Genomic DNA, 17,249 nt, shown 5'->3' on the forward strand with positions numbered 1-17,249 from the left:
TGTACATACACACAGGTATGGAGGAGCAGTCACACATGTACATACACACAGGTATAGAGGAGCAGTCACACATGTACATGCACACAGGTATAGAGGAGCAGTCACACATGTACATACACACAGGTATGGAGGAGCAGTCACACATGTACATACACACAGGTATGGAGGAGCAGTCACACATGTACATACACACAGGTATAGAGGAGCAGTCACACATGTACATGCACACAGGTATAGAGGAGCAGTCACACATGTACATGCACACAGGTATGGAGGAGCAGTCACACATGTACATACACACAGGTATGGAGGAGCAGTCACACATGTACATGCACACAGGTATGGAGGAGCAGTCACACATGTACATGCACACAGGTATAGAGGAGCAGTCACACATGTACATGCACACAGGTATAGAGGAGCAGTCACACATTTACATACACACAGGTATAGAGGAGCAGTCACACATGTACATACACACAGGTATAGAGGAGCAGTCACACATGTACATGCACACAGGTATAGAGGAGCAGTCACACATGTACATACACACAGGTATGGAGGAGCAGTCACACATGTACATACACACAGGTATGGAGGAGCAGTCACACATGTACATACACAGGTATAGAGGAGCAGTCATACATGTACATACACACAGGTATGGAGGAGCAGTCACACATGTACATACACACAGGTATGGAGGAGCAGTCATACATGTACATACACACAGGTATAGAGGAGCAGTCACACATGTACATACACACAGGTATAGAGGAGCAGTCACACATGTACATACACACAGGTATGGAGGAGCAGTCACACATGTACATACACAGGTATAGAGGAGCAGTCATACATGTACATACACACAGGTATGGAGGAGCAGTCACACATGTACATACACACAGGTATGGAGGAGCAGTCACACATGTACATACACACAGGTATGGAGGAGCAGTCACACATGTACATACACAGGTATGGAGGAGCAGTCACACATGTACATACACACAGGTATAGAGGAGCAGTCACACATGTACATACACACAGGTATAGAGGAGCAGTCACACATGTACATACACACAGGTATGGAGGAGCAGTCACACATGTACATACACACAGGTATGGAGGAGCAGTCACACATGTACATACACACAGGTATGGAGGAGCAGTCACACATGTACATACACAGGTATGGAGGAGCAGTCACACATGTACATACACACAGGTATGGAGGAGCAGTCACACATGTACATACACACAGGTCACACATAGGTCACACATGTACATACACACAGGTATGGAGGAGCAGTCACACATGTACATACACACAGGTCACACATAGGTCACACATGTACATACACAGGTATGGAGGAGCAGTCACACATGTACATACACACAGGTATGGAGGATTAGTCACACATGTACATACACACAGGTCACACATAGGTCACACATGTACATACACACAGGTATGGAGGAGCAGTCACACATGTACATACACACAGGTCACACATAGGTCACACATGTACATACACACAGGTATGGAGGAGCAGTCACACATGTACATACACACAGGTCACACATAGGTCACACATGTACATACACACAGGTATGGAGGAGCAGTCACACATGTACATACACACAGGTATGGAGGATTAGTCACACATGTACATACACACAGGTCACACATAGGTCACACATGTACATACACACAGGTCACACATAGGTCACACATGTACATACACACAGGTATGGAGGAGCAGTCACACATGTACATACACAGGTATGGAGGAGCAGTCACACATGTACATACATGTACACAGCCGCCATACATGTACATGGTGATGTGGCAGATAGGCGGACCTGGGGAGGATCCCGGCCGGTATTACCACGTCCTCCCCGGACACCTCGGTCCTGTGTGATGGAAGCCGGCACCATGGACGGGATGTGGCTGCTCTCCGGGGCCTGTATCGTCTTCACCCTCGGCATGTTCTCCAGCGGCCTGTGAGTGTCCGGAGCCCCGGCCTGGAGTACGGGGGAGGCCGGGCGTCTCCTCACGTGGGCCGGCCTGGGGGGGGTGTGAGTGTCCGGAGCCCCGGCCTGGAGTACGGGGGAGGCCGGGCGTCTCCTCACGTGGGCCGGCCTGGGGGGGAGTGAGTGTCCGGAGCCCCGGCCTGGGGGGGAGTGAGTGTCCGGAGCCCCGGCCTGGAGTACGGGGGAGGCCTGGGGGGGGGGGGGGTGAGTGTCCGGAGCCCCGGCCTGGAGTACGGGGGAGGCCTGGGGGGGTGTGAGTGTCCAGAGCCCCGGCCTGGAGTACGGGGGAGGCCGGGCATCTCCTCACGTGGGCCGGCCTGTACTATCCCCAGCATTATACCCAGCACTGTACTATCCCCAGCACTGTACTATACGTGGTATTATACATAACATTCCCACTAATCTGCATTTTTCCTGCAAGGTCTGATCTGAAGGTGATGGTCTCCAGGCGGAGTGTGGACAATATACAGTTCCTGCCTTTCCTGACCACAGAGCTGAAGTAGGTTTGGGTGCTGGGAAGTGGTGTCTGGGCGATGTATGGTGGGTCTGTGAGAGTGTGTGGGCCTCAAGTAGTGAGTCTGAGGCCGTGGGGAGGGTGAGGCAGGGAGGAGACCTGTGGAAGAGAGGGCCTGGGAGGGGGCTGAGACCGTCCGAGAGGGCCTGGGAGGGGGCTGAGACCGTCCGAGGGGGCTGAGACCGGGCGAGAGGGCCTGGGAGGGGGCGAGGGGGCTGAGACCGTCCGAGAGGGCCTGGGAGGGGGCTGAGACCGTCCGAGGGGGCTGAGACCGGGCGAGAGGGCCTGGGAGGGGGCGAGGGGACTGAGACCGGGCGAGAGAGCCTGGGAGGGGGCTGAGACCGGGCGAGGGGGCTGAGACCGGGCGAGAGGGCCTGGGAGGGGGCTGAGACTGGCCAAAAGGCCCGGGACTGGGCGAGAGGGCCTGGGAGGGGGCTGAGACCGGGGGCGAGAGGGCCTGGGAGGGGGCTGAGACCGGGGGCGAGAGGGCCTGGGAGGGGGCTGAGACCGGGGGCGAGAGGGCCTGGGAGGGGGCTGAGACCGGGGGCGAGAGGGCCTGGGAGGGGGCTGAGACCGGGGGCGAGAGGGCCTGGGAGGGGGCTGAGACCGGGGGCGAGAGGGCCTGGGAGGGGGTTGAGACCGGGCGAGAGGGCCTGGGAGAGGGGAGGTTGTGACCTATGGGGAGCACCTCAGAGATGGCCAGCGAGGACAGAAGGAATGTATGGAAGGGTGGGGCCGAAGAGAGTGCCAGGGACGGCTGAGGGAGTGGAAGGGTAACCTCCTGTTTAGCAAGAAGGGAGCGCAAGGCTGAGGGATAGGTGATGGAGATATAGTCTGAGCAACTGGGAGGGAGGAGAGAGAAGTGATAGATCCCGGGGCAGGAGAGATGGGGTCGGAGTGATAGATCGCGGGGCAGGAGCGATGGGGTCGGAGTGATAGATCCCGGGGCAGGAGAGATGGGGTCGGAGTGATAGATCCCGGGGCAGGAGAGATGGGGCAGGAGAGATGGGGTCGGAGTGATAGATCCCGGGGCAGGAGAGATGGGGCAGTAGAGATGGGGTCGGAGTGATAGATCCCGGGGCAGGAGAGATGGGGCAGGAGAGATGGGGCCGGAGTGAGATATCCTGGGGCAGGAGAGATGGGGTCGGAGTGATAGATCCCGGGGCAGGAGCGATGGGGCCGGAGTGATAGATCCCGGGGCAGGAGCGATGGGGCCGGAGTGATAGATCCCGGGGCAGGAGCGTTGGGGCCGGAGTGATAGATCCCGGGGCAGGAGCGATGGGGCCGGAGTGATAGATCCCGGGGCAGGAGCGATGGGGCCGGAGTGATAGATCCCGGGGCAGGAGCGATGGGGTCGGAGTGATAGATCCCGGGGCAGGAGCGATGGGGCCGGAGTGATAGATCCCGGGGCAGGAGAGATGGGGTCGGAGTGATAGATCCCGGGGCAGGAGAGATGGGGCCGGAGTGATAGATCGCATGGCAGGAGAGATGGGGCAGTAGAGATGGGGTCGGAGTGATAGATCCCGGGGCAGGAGAGATGGGGCAGGAGTGATAGATCGCGGGGCAGGAGAGATGGGGCAGGAGAGATGGGGTCGGAGTGATAGATCCCGGGGCAGGAGAGATGGGGCCGGAGTGATAGATCCCGGGGCAGGAGAGATGGGGCCGGAGTGATAGATCCCGGGGCAGGAGAGATGGGGCCGGAGTGATAGATCCCGGGACAGGAGCGATGGTGTCGGAGTGATAGATCCCGGGGCAGGAGAGATGGGGCAGGAGCGATAGATCCCGGGGCAGGAGAGATGGGGCAGGAGCGATAGATCGCGGGGCAGGAGCGATGGGGCAGGAGAGATGGGGTCGGAGTGATAGATCCCGGGGCAGGAAAGATGGGGCAGTAGAGATGGGGTCGGAGTGATAGATCCCGGGGCAGGAGAGATGGGGCAGGAGAGATGGGACCGGAGTGAGATATCCTGGGGCAGGAGAGATGGGACCGGAGAGATGGCGTCGGAGTGATAGATCCCGGGGCAGGAGAGATGGGGCAGGAGAGATGGGACCGGAGTGAGATATCCTGGGGCAGGAGAGATCCCGGGGCAGGAGAGATCCCGGGGCAGGAGCGATGGGGCCGGAGTGATAGATCCCGGGGCAGGAGCGATGGGGCCGGAGTGAGATATCCTGGGGCAGGAGAGATGGGGTCGGAGTGATAGATCCCGGGGCAGGAGCGATGGGGCCGGAGTGATAGATCCCGGGGCAGGAGCGATGGGGCCGGAGTGATAGATCCCGGGGCAGGAGCGATGGGGCCGGAGTGATAGATCCCGGGGCAGGAGCGTTGGGGCCGGAGTGATAGATCCCGGGGCAGGAGCGTTGGGGCCGGAGTGATAGATCCCGGGGCAGGAGAGATGGGGTCGGAGTGATAGATCCCGGGGCAGGAGCGTTGGGGCCGGAGTGATAGATCCCGGGGCAGGAGAGATGGGGTCGGAGTGATAGATCCCGGGGCAGGAGCGATGGGGTCGGAGTGATAGATCCCGGGGCAGGAGCGATGGGGCCGGAGTGATAGATCCCGGAGCAGGAGAGATGGGGTCGGAGTGATAGATCCCGGGGCAGGAGCGATGGGGCCGGAGTGATAGATCCCGGAGCAGGAGAGATGGGGTCGGAGTGATAGATCCCGGGGCAGGAGAGATGGGGTCGGAGTGATAGATCCCGGGGCAGGAGAGATGGGGCAGGAGAGATGGGGCAGGAGAGATGGGGCAGGAGTGAGATATCCTGGGGCAGGAGAGATGGGGCAGGAGCGATGGGGGCCGGAGTGATAGATCCCGGGGCAGGAGCGATGGGGCCGGAGTGATAGATCCTGGGGCAGGAGCGATGGGGCCGGAGTGATAGATCCCGGGGCAGGAGCGTTGGGGCCGGAGTGATAGATCCCGGGGCAGGAGCGATGGGGCCGGAGTGATAGATCCCGGGGCAGGAGCGATGGGGCCGGAGTGATAGATCCCGGGGCAGGAGCGATGGGGCCGGAGTGATAGATCCCGGGGCAGGAGCGATGGGGCCGGAGTGATAGATCCCGGGGCAGGAGCGATGGGGTCGGAGTGATAGATCCCGGGGCAGGAGCGATGGGGCCGGAGTGATAGATCCCGGGGCAGGAGAGATGGGGCAGGAGAGATTGGGTCGGAGTGATAGATCCCGGGGCAGGAGAGATGGGGCAGTAGAGATGGGGTCGGAGTGATAGATCCCGGGGCAGGAGAGATGGGGCAGGAGAGATGGGGCTGGAGTGATAGATCGCGGGGCAGGAGAGATGGGGCAGGAGAGATGGGGTCGGAGTGATAGATCCCGGGGCAGGAGAGATGGGGACGGAGTGATAGATCCCGGGGCAGGAGAGATGGGGCCGGAGTGATAGATCCCGGGGCAGGAGAGATGGGGCCGGAGTGATAGATCCCGGGGCAGGAGAGATGGGGCAGGAGAGATGGGGCCGGAGTGAGAGATCCCGAGGCAGGAGAGAACGGGCCGGAGTGTTGGGGCCAGAGTGAGAGATCCCGGGGCAGGAGAGATGGGGCCGGAGTGAGAGTTCCCGGGGCAGGAGAGATGGGGACAGAGTGAGAGATCCCGGGGCAGGAGCGATGGGGCCGGAGTGATAGATCCCGGGGCAGGAGCGATGGGGCCGGAGTGATAGATCCCGGGGCAGGAGCGATGGGGTCGGAGTGATAGATCCCGGGGCAGGAGCGATGGGGCCGGAGTGATAGATCCCGGGGCAGGAGCGATGGGGCCGGAGTGATAGATCCCGGGGCAGGAGCGATGGGGTCGGAGTGATAGATCCCGGGGCAGGAGCGATGGGGCCGGAGTGATAGATCCCGGGGCAGGAGAGATGGGGCAGGAGAGATGGGGTCGGAGTGATAGATCCCGGGGCAGGAGAGATGGGGCAGTAGAGATGGGGTCGGAGTGATAGATCCCGGGGCAGGAGAGATGGGGCTGGAGTGATAGATCGCGGGGCAGGAGAGATGGGGCAGGAGAGATGGGGTCGGAGTGATAGATCCCGGGGCAGGAGAGATGGGGACGGAGTGATAGATCCCGGGGCAGGAGAGATGGGGCCGGAGTGATAGATCCCGGGGCAGGAGCGATGGGGTCGGAGTGATAGATCCCGGGGCAGGAGAGATGGGGCCGGAGTGATAGATCCCGGGGCAGGAGCGATGGGGTCGGAGTGATAGATCCCGGGGCAGGGGAGATGGGGCCGGAGTGATAGATCCCGGGGCAGGAGAGATGGGGCCGGAGTGATAGATCCCGGGGCAGGAGAGATGAGGATGGAGTGATAGATCCCGGGGCAGGAGAGATGGGGCTGGAGTGAGAGATCCCGGGGCAGGAGAGATGGGGCTGGAGCGTTGGGGCCAGAGTGAGAGATCCCGGGGCAGGAGCGATGGGGTTAGGAGTGAGAGATCCCGAGGCAGGAGAGAACGGGCCGGAGTGTTGGGGCCAGAGTGAGAGATCCCGGGGCAGGAGAGATGGGGCCGGAGTGATAGATCCCGGGGCAGGAGAGATGGGGCCAGAGTGAGAGATCCCGGGGCAGGAGAGATGGGGCCGGAGTGAGAGTTCCCGGGGCAGGAGAGATGGGGCCGGAGTGATAGATCCCGGGGCAGGAGAGATGGGGCCAGAGTGAGAGATCCCGGGGCAGGAGAGATGGGGCCAGAGTGATAGATCCCGGGGCAGGAGAGATGGGGCCAGAGTGATAGATCCCGGGGCAGGAGAGATGGGGCAGGAGTGAGAGATCCCGAGGCAGGAGAGATGGGGCAGGAGAGATGGGGTCGGAGTGATAGATCCCGGGGCAGGAGAGATGGGGCAGTAGAGATGGGGTCGGAGTGATAGATCCCGGGGCAGGAGAGATGGGGCCGGAGTGATAGATCGCGGGGCAGGAGAGATGGGGTCGGAGTGATAGATCCCGGGGCAGGAGAGATGGGGACGGAGTGATAGATCCCGGGGCAGGAGCGATGGGGCCGGAGTGATAGATCCCGGGGCAGGAGCGATGGGGTCGGAGTGATAGATCCCGGGGCAGGAGCGATGGGGCCGGAGCGATAGATCCCGGGGCAGGAGAGATGGGGCAGGAGAGATGGGGTCGGAGTGATAGATCCCGGGGCAGGAGAGATGGGGCAGTAGAGATGGGGTCGGAGTGATAGATCCCGGGGCAGGAGAGATGGGGCTGGAGTGATAGATCGCGGGGCAGGAGAGATGGGGCAGGAGAGATGGGGTCGGAGTGATAGATCCCGGGGCAGGAGAGATGGGGACGGAGTGATAGATCCCGGGGCAGGAGAGATGGGGCCGGAGTGATAGATCCCGGGGCAGGAGCGATGGGGTCGGAGTGATAGATCCCGGGGCAGGAGAGATGGGGCCGGAGTGATAGATCCCGGGGCAGGAGCGATGGGGTCGGAGTGATAGATCCCGGGGCAGGGGAGATGGGGCCGGAGTGATAGATCCCGGGGCAGGAGAGATGGGGCCGGAGTGATAGATCCCGGGGCAGGAGAGATGAGGATGGAGTGATAGATCCCGGGGCAGGAGAGATGGGGCTGGAGTGAGAGATCCCGGGGCAGGAGAGATGGGGCTGGAGCGTTGGGGCCAGAGTGAGAGATCCCGGGGCAGGAGCGATGGGGTTAGGAGTGAGAGATCCCGAGGCAGGAGAGAACGGGCCGGAGTGTTGGGGCCAGAGTGAGAGATCCCGGGGCAGGAGAGATGGGGCCGGAGTGATAGATCCCGGGGCAGGAGAGATGGGGCCAGAGTGAGAGATCCCGGGGCAGGAGAGATGGGGCCGGAGTGAGAGTTCCCGGGGCAGGAGAGATGGGGCCGGAGTGATAGATCCCGGGGCAGGAGAGATGGGGCCAGAGTGAGAGATCCCGGGGCAGGAGAGATGGGGCCAGAGTGATAGATCCCGGGGCAGGAGAGATGGGGCCAGAGTGATAGATCCCGGGGCAGGAGAGATGGGGCAGGAGTGAGAGATCCCGAGGCAGGAGAGATGGGGCAGGAGAGATGGGGTCGGAGTGATAGATCCCGGGGCAGGAGAGATGGGGCAGTAGAGATGGGGTCGGAGTGATAGATCCCGGGGCAGGAGAGATGGGGCCGGAGTGATAGATCGCGGGGCAGGAGAGATGGGGTCGGAGTGATAGATCCCGGGGCAGGAGAGATGGGGACGGAGTGATAGATCCCGGGGCAGGAGAGATGGGGCCGGAGTGATAGATCCCGGGGCAGGAGAGATGGGGCAGGAGAGATGGGGTCGGAGTGATAGATCCCGGGGCAGGAGAGATGGGGCAGTAGAGATGGGGTCGGAGTGATAGATCCCGGGGCAGGAGAGATGGGGCTGGAGTGATAGATCGCGGGGCAGGAGAGATGGGGCAGGAGAGATGGGGTCGGAGTGATAGATCCCGGGGCAGGAGAGATGGGGACGAAGTGATAGATCCCGGGGCAGGAGAGATGGGGCCGGAGTGATAGATCCCGGGGCAGGAGCGATGGGGTCGGAGTGATAGATCCCGGGGCAGGGGAGATGGGGCCGGAGTGATAGATCCCGGGGCAGGAGAGATGGGGCCGGAGTGATAGATCCCAGGGCAGGAGAGATGGGGCAGGAGAGATGGGGTCGGAGTGAGAGATCCCGGGGCAGGAGAGATGGGGCCGGAGTGATAGATCCCGGGGCAGGAGAGATGAGGATGGAGTGATAGATCCCGGGGCAGGAGAGATGGGGCTGGAGTGAGAGATCCCGGGGCAGGAGAGATGGGGCTGGAGCGTTGGGGCCAGAGTGAGAGATCCCGGGGCAGGAGCGATGGGGTTAGGAGTGAGAGATCCCGAGGCAGGAGAGAACGGGCCGGAGTGTTGGGGCCAGAGTGAGAGATCCCGGGGCAGGAGAGATGGGGCCGGAGTGATAGATCCCGGGGCAGGAGAGATGGGGCCAGAGTGAGAGATCCCGGGGCAGGAGAGATGGGGCCGGAGTGAGAGTTCCCGGGGCAGGAGAGATGGGGCCGGAGTGATAGATCCCGGGGCAGGAGAGATGGGGCCAGAGTGAGAGATCCCGGGGCAGGAGAGATGGGGCCAGAGTGATAGATCCCGGGGCAGGAGAGATGGGGCAGGAGTGAGAGATCCCGAGGCAGGAGAGATGGGGCAGGAGAGATGGGGTCGGAGTGATAGATCCCGGGGCAGGAGAGATGGGGCAGTAGAGATGGGGTCGGAGTGATAGATCTCGGGGCAGGAGAGATGGGGCCGGAGTGATAGATCGCGGGGCAGGAGAGATGGGGTCGGAGTGATAGATCCCGGGGCAGGAGAGATGGGGACGGAGTGATAGATCCCGGGGCAGGAGAGATGGGGCCGGAGTGATAGATCCCGGGGCAGGAGCGATGGGGTCGGAGTGATAGATCCCGGGGCAGGAGAGATGGGGCTGGAGTGATAGATCGCGGGGCAGGAGAGATGGGGCAGGAGAGATGGGGTCGGAGTGATAGATCCCGGGGCAGGAGAGATGGGGACGAAGTGATAGATCCCGGGGCAGGAGAGATGGGGCCGGAGTGATAGATCCCGGGGCAGGAGCGATGGGGTCGGAGTGATAGATCCCGGGGCAGGGGAGATGGGGCCGGAGTGATAGATCCCGGGGCAGGAGAGATGGGGCCGGAGTGATAGATCCCAGGGCAGGAGAGATGGGGCAGGAGAGATGGGGTCGGAGTGAGAGATCCCGGGGCAGGAGAGATGGGGCCGGAGTGATAGATCCCGGGGCAGGAGAGATGAGGATGGAGTGATAGATCCCGGGGCAGGAGAGATGGGGCTGGAGTGAGAGATCCCGGGGCAGGAGAGATGGGGCTGGAGCGTTGGGGCCAGAGTGAGAGATCCCGGGGCAGGAGCGATGGGGTTAGGAGTGAGAGATCCCGAGGCAGGAGAGAACGGGCCGGAGTGTTGGGGCCAGAGTGAGAGATCCCGGGGCAGGAGAGATGGGGCCGGAGTGATAGATCCCGGGGCAGGAGAGATGGGGCCAGAGTGAGAGATCCCGGGGCAGGAGAGATGGGGCCGGAGTGAGAGTTCCCGGGGCAGGAGAGATGGGGCCGGAGTGATAGATCCCGGGGCAGGAGAGATGGGGCCAGAGTGAGAGATCCCGGGGCAGGAGAGATGGGGCCAGAGTGATAGATCCCGGGGCAGGAGAGATGGGGCAGGAGAGATGGGGCCGGAGTGAGAGATCCCGAGGCAGGAGAGATGGGGCAGGAGAGATGGGGTCGGAGTGATAGATCCCGGGGCAGGAGAGATGGGGCAGTAGAGATGGGGTCGGAGTGATAGATCTCGGGGCAGGAGAGATGGGGCCGGAGTGATAGATCGCGGGGCAGGAGAGATGGGGTCGGAGTGATAGATCCCGGGGCAGGAGAGATGGGGACGGAGTGATAGATCCCGGGGCAGGAGAGATGGGGCCGGAGTGATAGATCCCGGGGCAGGAGCGATGGGGTCGGAGTGATAGATCCCGGGGCAGGGGAGATGGAGCCGGAGTGATAGATCCCGGGGCAGGAGAGATGGGGCCGGAGTGATAGATCCCAGGGCAGGAGAGATGGGGCAGGAGAGATGGGGTCGGAGTGAGAGATCCCGGGGCAGGAGCGATGGGGCCGGAGTGAGAGATCCCGAGGCAGGAGAGAACGGGCCGGAGTGTTGGGGCCAGAGTGAGAGATCCCGGGGCAGGAGAGATGGGGCCGGAGTGAGAGTTCCCGGGGCAGGAGAGATGGGGCAGGGGAGATGGGGCCGGAGTGATAGATCCCGGGGCAGGAGAGATGGGGCCGGAGTGATAGATCCCAGGGCAGGAGAGATGGGGCAGGAGAGATGGGGTCGGCGTGAGAGATCCCGGGGCAGGAGCGATGGGGCCGGAGTGAGAGATCCCGAGGCAGGAGAGAACGGGCCGGAGTGTTGGGGCCAGAGTGAGAGATCCCGGGGCAGGAGAGATGGGGCCAGAGTGAGAGATCCCGGGGCAGGAGAGATGGGGCCAGAGTGATAGATCCCGGGGCAGGAGAGATGGGGCCAGAGTGAGAGATCCCGGGGCAGGAGAGATGGGGCCAGAGTGATAGATCCCGGGGCAGGAGCAATGGGGCAGGAGCGATAGATCACGGGGTAGGAGAGATAGATCCCGGGGCAGGAGAGATGGGGCCAGAGTGAGAGATCCCGGGGCAGGAGAGATGGGGCCGGAGTGAGAGATCCCGGGGCAGGAGAGATGGGGCCGGAGTGATAGATCCCGGGGCAGGAGAGATGGGGCCGGAGTGATAGATCCCGGGGCAGGAGAGATGGGGCCGGAGTGATAGATCCCGGGGCAGGAGAGATGGGGCCGGAGTGATAGATCCCGGGGCAGGAGAGATGGGGCCGGAGTGATAGATCCCGGGGCAGGAGAGATGGGGCCAGAGTGATAGATCCCGGGGCAGGAGAGATGGGGCCAGAGTGAGAGATCCCGGGGCAGGAGAGATGGGGCCAGAGTGAGAGATCCCGGGGCAGGAGAGATGGGGCCAGAGTGAGAGATCCCGGGGCAGGAGAGATGGGGCCAGAGTGAGAGTTCCCGGGGCAGCAGAGACTGGGGTCAGGGTGGGATGAAGGAGCACCCAGGAGGGGGCAGCTGGATGTGTATACCTATATAACACACAATGTGTCCTCTTGTCTCTTACAGTAACTTAGGATGGCTGTATTATGGGTATTTGAAGGGAGACGGGACCCTGATTATAGTAAACTCCATCGGTGCCTCCCTGCAGACACTGTATATTGCAGCATATCTGTTGTACGCTGCGGAAAAGGTGTGTAAATATCTGACATAAATACTGTAGTGCAGCTGCTTGTATGACAATTCATCTCACTGTCATTGTATCTCAGCGTCACCAACTCTACCAAGTCTTCCTGGCAGTAGGAGTCCTGGTCGTGGGGTTCAGTTACTTTTACCTGTGGATACCAGATGTCAGCGCACGTCTCAACCAGCTGGGCCTGTTCTGCAGTGTATTTACCATCAGCATGTACCTGTCACCGCTGGCGGACCTGGTAACCGTATCCTTCCCGGGGATGAGCACACTAGTAGTGTAATACAGGAGTGATAGTGTGAGATGAGCACACTAGTGGTGTAATACAGGAGTGATAGTGTGAGATGAGCACACTAGTAGTGTAATACAGGAGTGATAGTGTGAGATGAGCACACTAGTGGTGTAATACAGGAGTGATAGTGTGAGATGAGCACACTAATGGTGTAATACAGGAGTGATAGTGTGAGATGAGCACACTAGTGGTGTAATACAGGAGTGATAGTGCGACATGAGCACACTAGTAGTGTAATACAGAGTGATAGTACGAGATGAGCACACTAGTAGTGTAATACAGGAGTGATAGTGCGACATGAGCACACTAGTGGTGTAATACAGGAGTGATAGTGCGACATGAGCACACTAGTAGTGTAATACAGAGTGATAGTACGAGATGAGCACACTAGTAGTGTAATACAGAGTGATAGTACGAGATGAGCACACTAGTAGTGTAATACAGAGTGATAGTGCGACATGAGCACACTAGTGGTGTAATAGAGGAGTGATAGTGCGACATGAGCACACTAGTAGTGTAATACAGAGTGATAGTACGAGATGAGCACACTAGTAGTGTAATACAGAGTGATAGTGCGACATGAGCACACTAGTGGTGTAATACAGGAGTGATAGTGCGACATGAGCACACTAGTGGTGTAATACAGGAGTGATAGTGCGACATGAGCACACTAGTGGTGTAATACAGAGTGATAGTGCGACATGAGCACACTAGTAGTGTAATACAGCAGTGATAGTGCGACATGAGCACACTAGTGGTGTAATACAGAGTGATAGTGCGACATGAGCACACTAGTAGTGTAATACAGAGTGATAGTGCGACATGAGCACACTAGTAGTGTAATACAGAGTGATAGTACGACATGAGCACACTAGTAGTGTAATACAGCAGTGATAGTGCGACATGAGCACACTAGTGGTGTAATACAGAGTGATAGTGCGACATGAGCACACTAGTGGTGTAATACAGAGTGATAGTGCGACATGAGCACACTAGTGGTGTAATACAGAGTGATAGTGCGACATGAGCACACTAGTAGTGTAATACAGGAGTGATAGTGCGACATGAGCACACTAGTAGTGTAATACAGAGTGATAGTGCGACATGAGCACACTAGTGGTGTAATACAGAGTGATAGTACGACATGAGCACACTAGTAGTGTAATACAGAGTGATAGTGCGACATGAGCACACTAGTGGTGTAATACAGAGTGATAGTACGACATGAGCACACTAGTAGTGTAATACAGCAGTGATAGTGCGACATGAGCACACTAGTGGTGTAATACAGAGTGATAGTGCGACATGAGCACACTAGTAGTGTAATACAGAGTGATAGTGCGACATGAGCACACTAGTAGTGTAATACAGAGTGATAGTACGACATGAGCACACTAGTAGTGTAATACAGCAGTGATAGTGCGACATGAGCACACTAGTGGTGTAATACAGAGTGATAGTGCGACATGAGCACACTAGTAGTGTAATACAGCAGTGATAGTGCGACATGAGCACACTAGTGGTGTAATACAGAGTGATAGTGCGACATGAGCACACTAGTAGTGTAATACAGGAGTGATAGTGCGACATGAGCACACTAGTGGTGTAATATAGGAGTGATAGCACGAGATGAGCACACTAGTAGTGTAATACAGAGTGATAGTACGAGATGAGCACACTAGTAGTGTAATACAGGAGTGATAGTGCGACATGAGCACACTAGTAGTGTATTACAGAGTGATAGCACGACATGAGCACACTAGTAGTGTAATACAGAGTGATAGTGCAAGATGAGCACACTAGTGGTGTAATACAGAGTGATAGTGCAAGATGAGCACACTAGTGGTGTAATACAGGAGTGATAGTGCGACATGAGCACACTAGTAGGGTAATACAGGAGTGATAGTGCGACATGAGCACGCTAGTAGTGTAATACAGGAGTGATAGTGCGACATGAGCACACTAGTAGTGTAATACAGGAGTGATAGTGCGGGATGAGCACACTAGTAGTGTAATGCAGAGTGATAGCACGAGATGAGCACACTAGTGGTGTAATATAGGAGTGATAGTGCGGGATGAGCACACTAGTAGTGTAATGCAGAGTGATAGCACGAGATGAGCACACTAGTAGTGTAATACAGAGTGATAGCACGAGATGAGCACACTAGTGGTGTAATATAGGAGTGATAGTGCGGGATGAGCACACTAGTAGTGTAATGCAGAGTGATAGCACAAGATGAGCACACTAGTAGTGTAATGCAGAGTGATAGTGCAAGATGAGCACACTAGTGGTGTAATACAGAGTGATAGTGCAAGATGAGCACACTAGTGGTGTAATACAGGAGTGATAGTGCGACATGAGCACACTAGTAGGGTAATACAGGAGTGATAGTGCGACATGAGCACGCTAGTAGTGTAATACAGGAGTGATAGTGCGACATGAGCACACTAGTAGTGTAATACAGGAGTGATAGTGCGGGATGAGCACACTAGTAGTGTAATGCAGAGTGATAGCACGAGATGAGCACACTAGTGGTGTAATATAGGAGTGATAGTGCGGGATGAGCACACTAGTAGTGTAATGCAGAGTGATAGTGCGACATGAGCACACTAGTAGTGTAATACAGAGTGATAGCACGAGATGAGCACACTAGTGGTGTAATATAGGAGTGATAGTGCGGGATGAGCTCACTAGTAGTGTAATACAGGAGTGATAGTGCGAGATGAGCACACTAGTAGTGTAATGCAGAGTGATAGCACGAGATGAGCACACTAGTAGTGTAATACAGAGTGATAGCACGAGATGAGCACACTAGTGGTGTAATATAGGAGTGATAGTGCGGGAAGAGCACACTAGTAGTGTAATGCAGAGTGATAGCACGAGATGAGCACACTAGTAGTGTAATGCAGAGTGATAGCACGAGATGAGCACACTAGTAGTGTAATACAGAGTGATAGCACGAGATGAGCACACTAGTGGTGTAATATAGGAGTGATAGTGCGGGATGAGCACACTAGTAGTGTAATGCAGAGTGATAGCACGAGATGAGCACACTAGTGGTGTAATATAGGAGTGATAGCACGAGATGAGCACACTAGTGGTGTAATATAGGAGTGATAGCACGAGATGAGCACACTAGTAGTGTAATTCTGTATCTGTGTCTGTCCCCAGGCTCAGATCATTAGGACTAAGTCTACTAAGTGCCTCTCTTTCCCGCTGACGGTGACCACGTTTCTGACCGCCACGTCCTGGGTCCTGTACGGGCTGCAGCAGAATGACCCCTATATCATGGTGAGTGCGCAGACCCCCCCCCCCCATATAACAGAGGGAGCCACAGAGAGGAGGGACCCCCGGCGTTACCAGTATAACCTTTCCCATCATCTCTGTGTCCTCCCAGGTTCCAAACGCTCCCGGAATCATCACCAGCATCCTGCGCATGTGGCTGTTCTGGATGTATCGGCAGGACCAGCCGGCGTACCACTCCCTGCAGGCCTGATACCGTGTGCCCATGCTGCTGTATACTCAGTACTGCTGTACAGTGCTGCTCATGTACTTTCCTGACGCTGCAGCCTCCATTGTCCTCTGACCCTGTACAGCCGGCTGAGTCAGCAGCGATACAAACACACTGACCCCCCCCCCGCCCGGCAGGAAACATGCGGTGTGTGGGGAGAGAGGGGGGGGGTCACTGTCATCACAAGAGCATTGTGCTCCCCTCCCGGGGGACAGACCTCCCATTGTACACAGGGAACAGCAGCTTCTTCACACGGCAGACAAGAGGCTCCTCTCTGCACAAACAAGGAGGGCTTCTGTGTGACACGCATGATGCTTCCTACATGTGACACGTATGACGCGATCGCTAAATCTGCAATCGCCCTCTTCCACGCCAGCATTCTTTTCCACAGCTCTGCAGTCACGCTCGGCGGCCATCTTGTTGGGCCGCAGATCGCTCTGGGTGAAGGGTAAACTATCGGGGTAACTTTGGTGACCAAATATAATACAATAATACTGTGCCTTATTAATGTGACTGTGCGGCGAGCAGCGTTCTCACAACATGGCCGCTGCGGCGCTACGGGAAGGACCCGGATTATACCATTGCACTCGTCAGAGAACTGACACGGGGACTCTGCACTATTTATAGGGATTATATCGCGCCGCAGCCTTAGTAATATTAGGGTGCGGACGCTGTGGGAATAATTTTACCGTAATTTTGAGGGTTTGGTGGGAACTGGAATCTCTGGAATGAACGGACCAATGTGCCTGATTGTAAATCATTATTATAATAAATTGTGTATATTTTCCAAATATTTTCACATTATTGCCTGGTATAAAATAGGGACATGGGCCCTTAGGGTGGGCTCTGTGCCTCTATACTGACAAGGTATAAACATTCCTATAATGGGGTCTGTAAGGAGGAGACAGGACTGTATTCCTGAAGGGGATTAATCACAGATCATTCCTGTCATACATGTAACTGCCGTGTTCATAGTGTGTGGATGTCAGTACACCGGGAACCTCCTGTGGGAGGCACGAGGCTCAGCGTGGGAACCCACAAGGATGAGCCCAACCTGTCCCTGCACGTCTAATAAGGGAGTGTGCCCAGGATGCTGGTAGACGGAGCATTAGGTGCAAAGGCTGCTGGGTAACCGGCTGTCAGCAGAC

At 57.7% G+C, this 17,249-nt stretch overlaps 1 protein-coding gene across 1 annotated transcript; it reads left to right on the forward strand.

Annotated features, from left to right (window-relative positions):
- Positions 1-1,855: 1,855 nt before the first annotated feature.
- SLC50A1 (solute carrier family 50 member 1) lies at positions 1,856-16,892 on the forward strand. The gene is made up of 6 exons (XM_075193470.1): positions 1,856-2,010; positions 2,462-2,539; positions 12,177-12,300; positions 12,377-12,538; positions 15,762-15,881; positions 15,988-16,892. The coding sequence occupies exons 1-6, from the start codon at positions 1,928-1,930 to the stop codon at positions 16,084-16,086; spliced, it is 666 nt and encodes a 221-aa protein (XP_075049571.1). The 5' UTR covers positions 1,856-1,927; the 3' UTR covers positions 16,087-16,892.
- The last annotated feature ends 357 nt before the right edge of the window (positions 16,893-17,249 follow it).

This window comes from Mixophyes fleayi, chromosome 12, assembly GCF_038048845.1.
Source record: "Mixophyes fleayi isolate aMixFle1 chromosome 12, aMixFle1.hap1, whole genome shotgun sequence".
NCBI classification, from domain to species: Eukaryota; Metazoa; Chordata; class Amphibia; order Anura; family Limnodynastidae; genus Mixophyes; species Mixophyes fleayi.

Bases quoted from the DNA above. Each gene is read 5' to 3' on its own strand.
- SLC50A1 (XM_075193470.1), top strand. From the start codon at position 1,928: ATGGAAGCCGGCACCATGGACGGGATGTGGCTGCTCTCCGGGGCCTGT. The intron at 2,540-12,176 runs GTAGGTTTGGGT...TGTCTCTTACAG, and splicing joins TTCCTGACCACAGAGCTGAA to TAACTTAGGATGGCTGTATT. The intron at 15,882-15,987 runs GTGAGTGCGCAG...GTGTCCTCCCAG, and splicing joins AGAATGACCCCTATATCATG to GTTCCAAACGCTCCCGGAAT.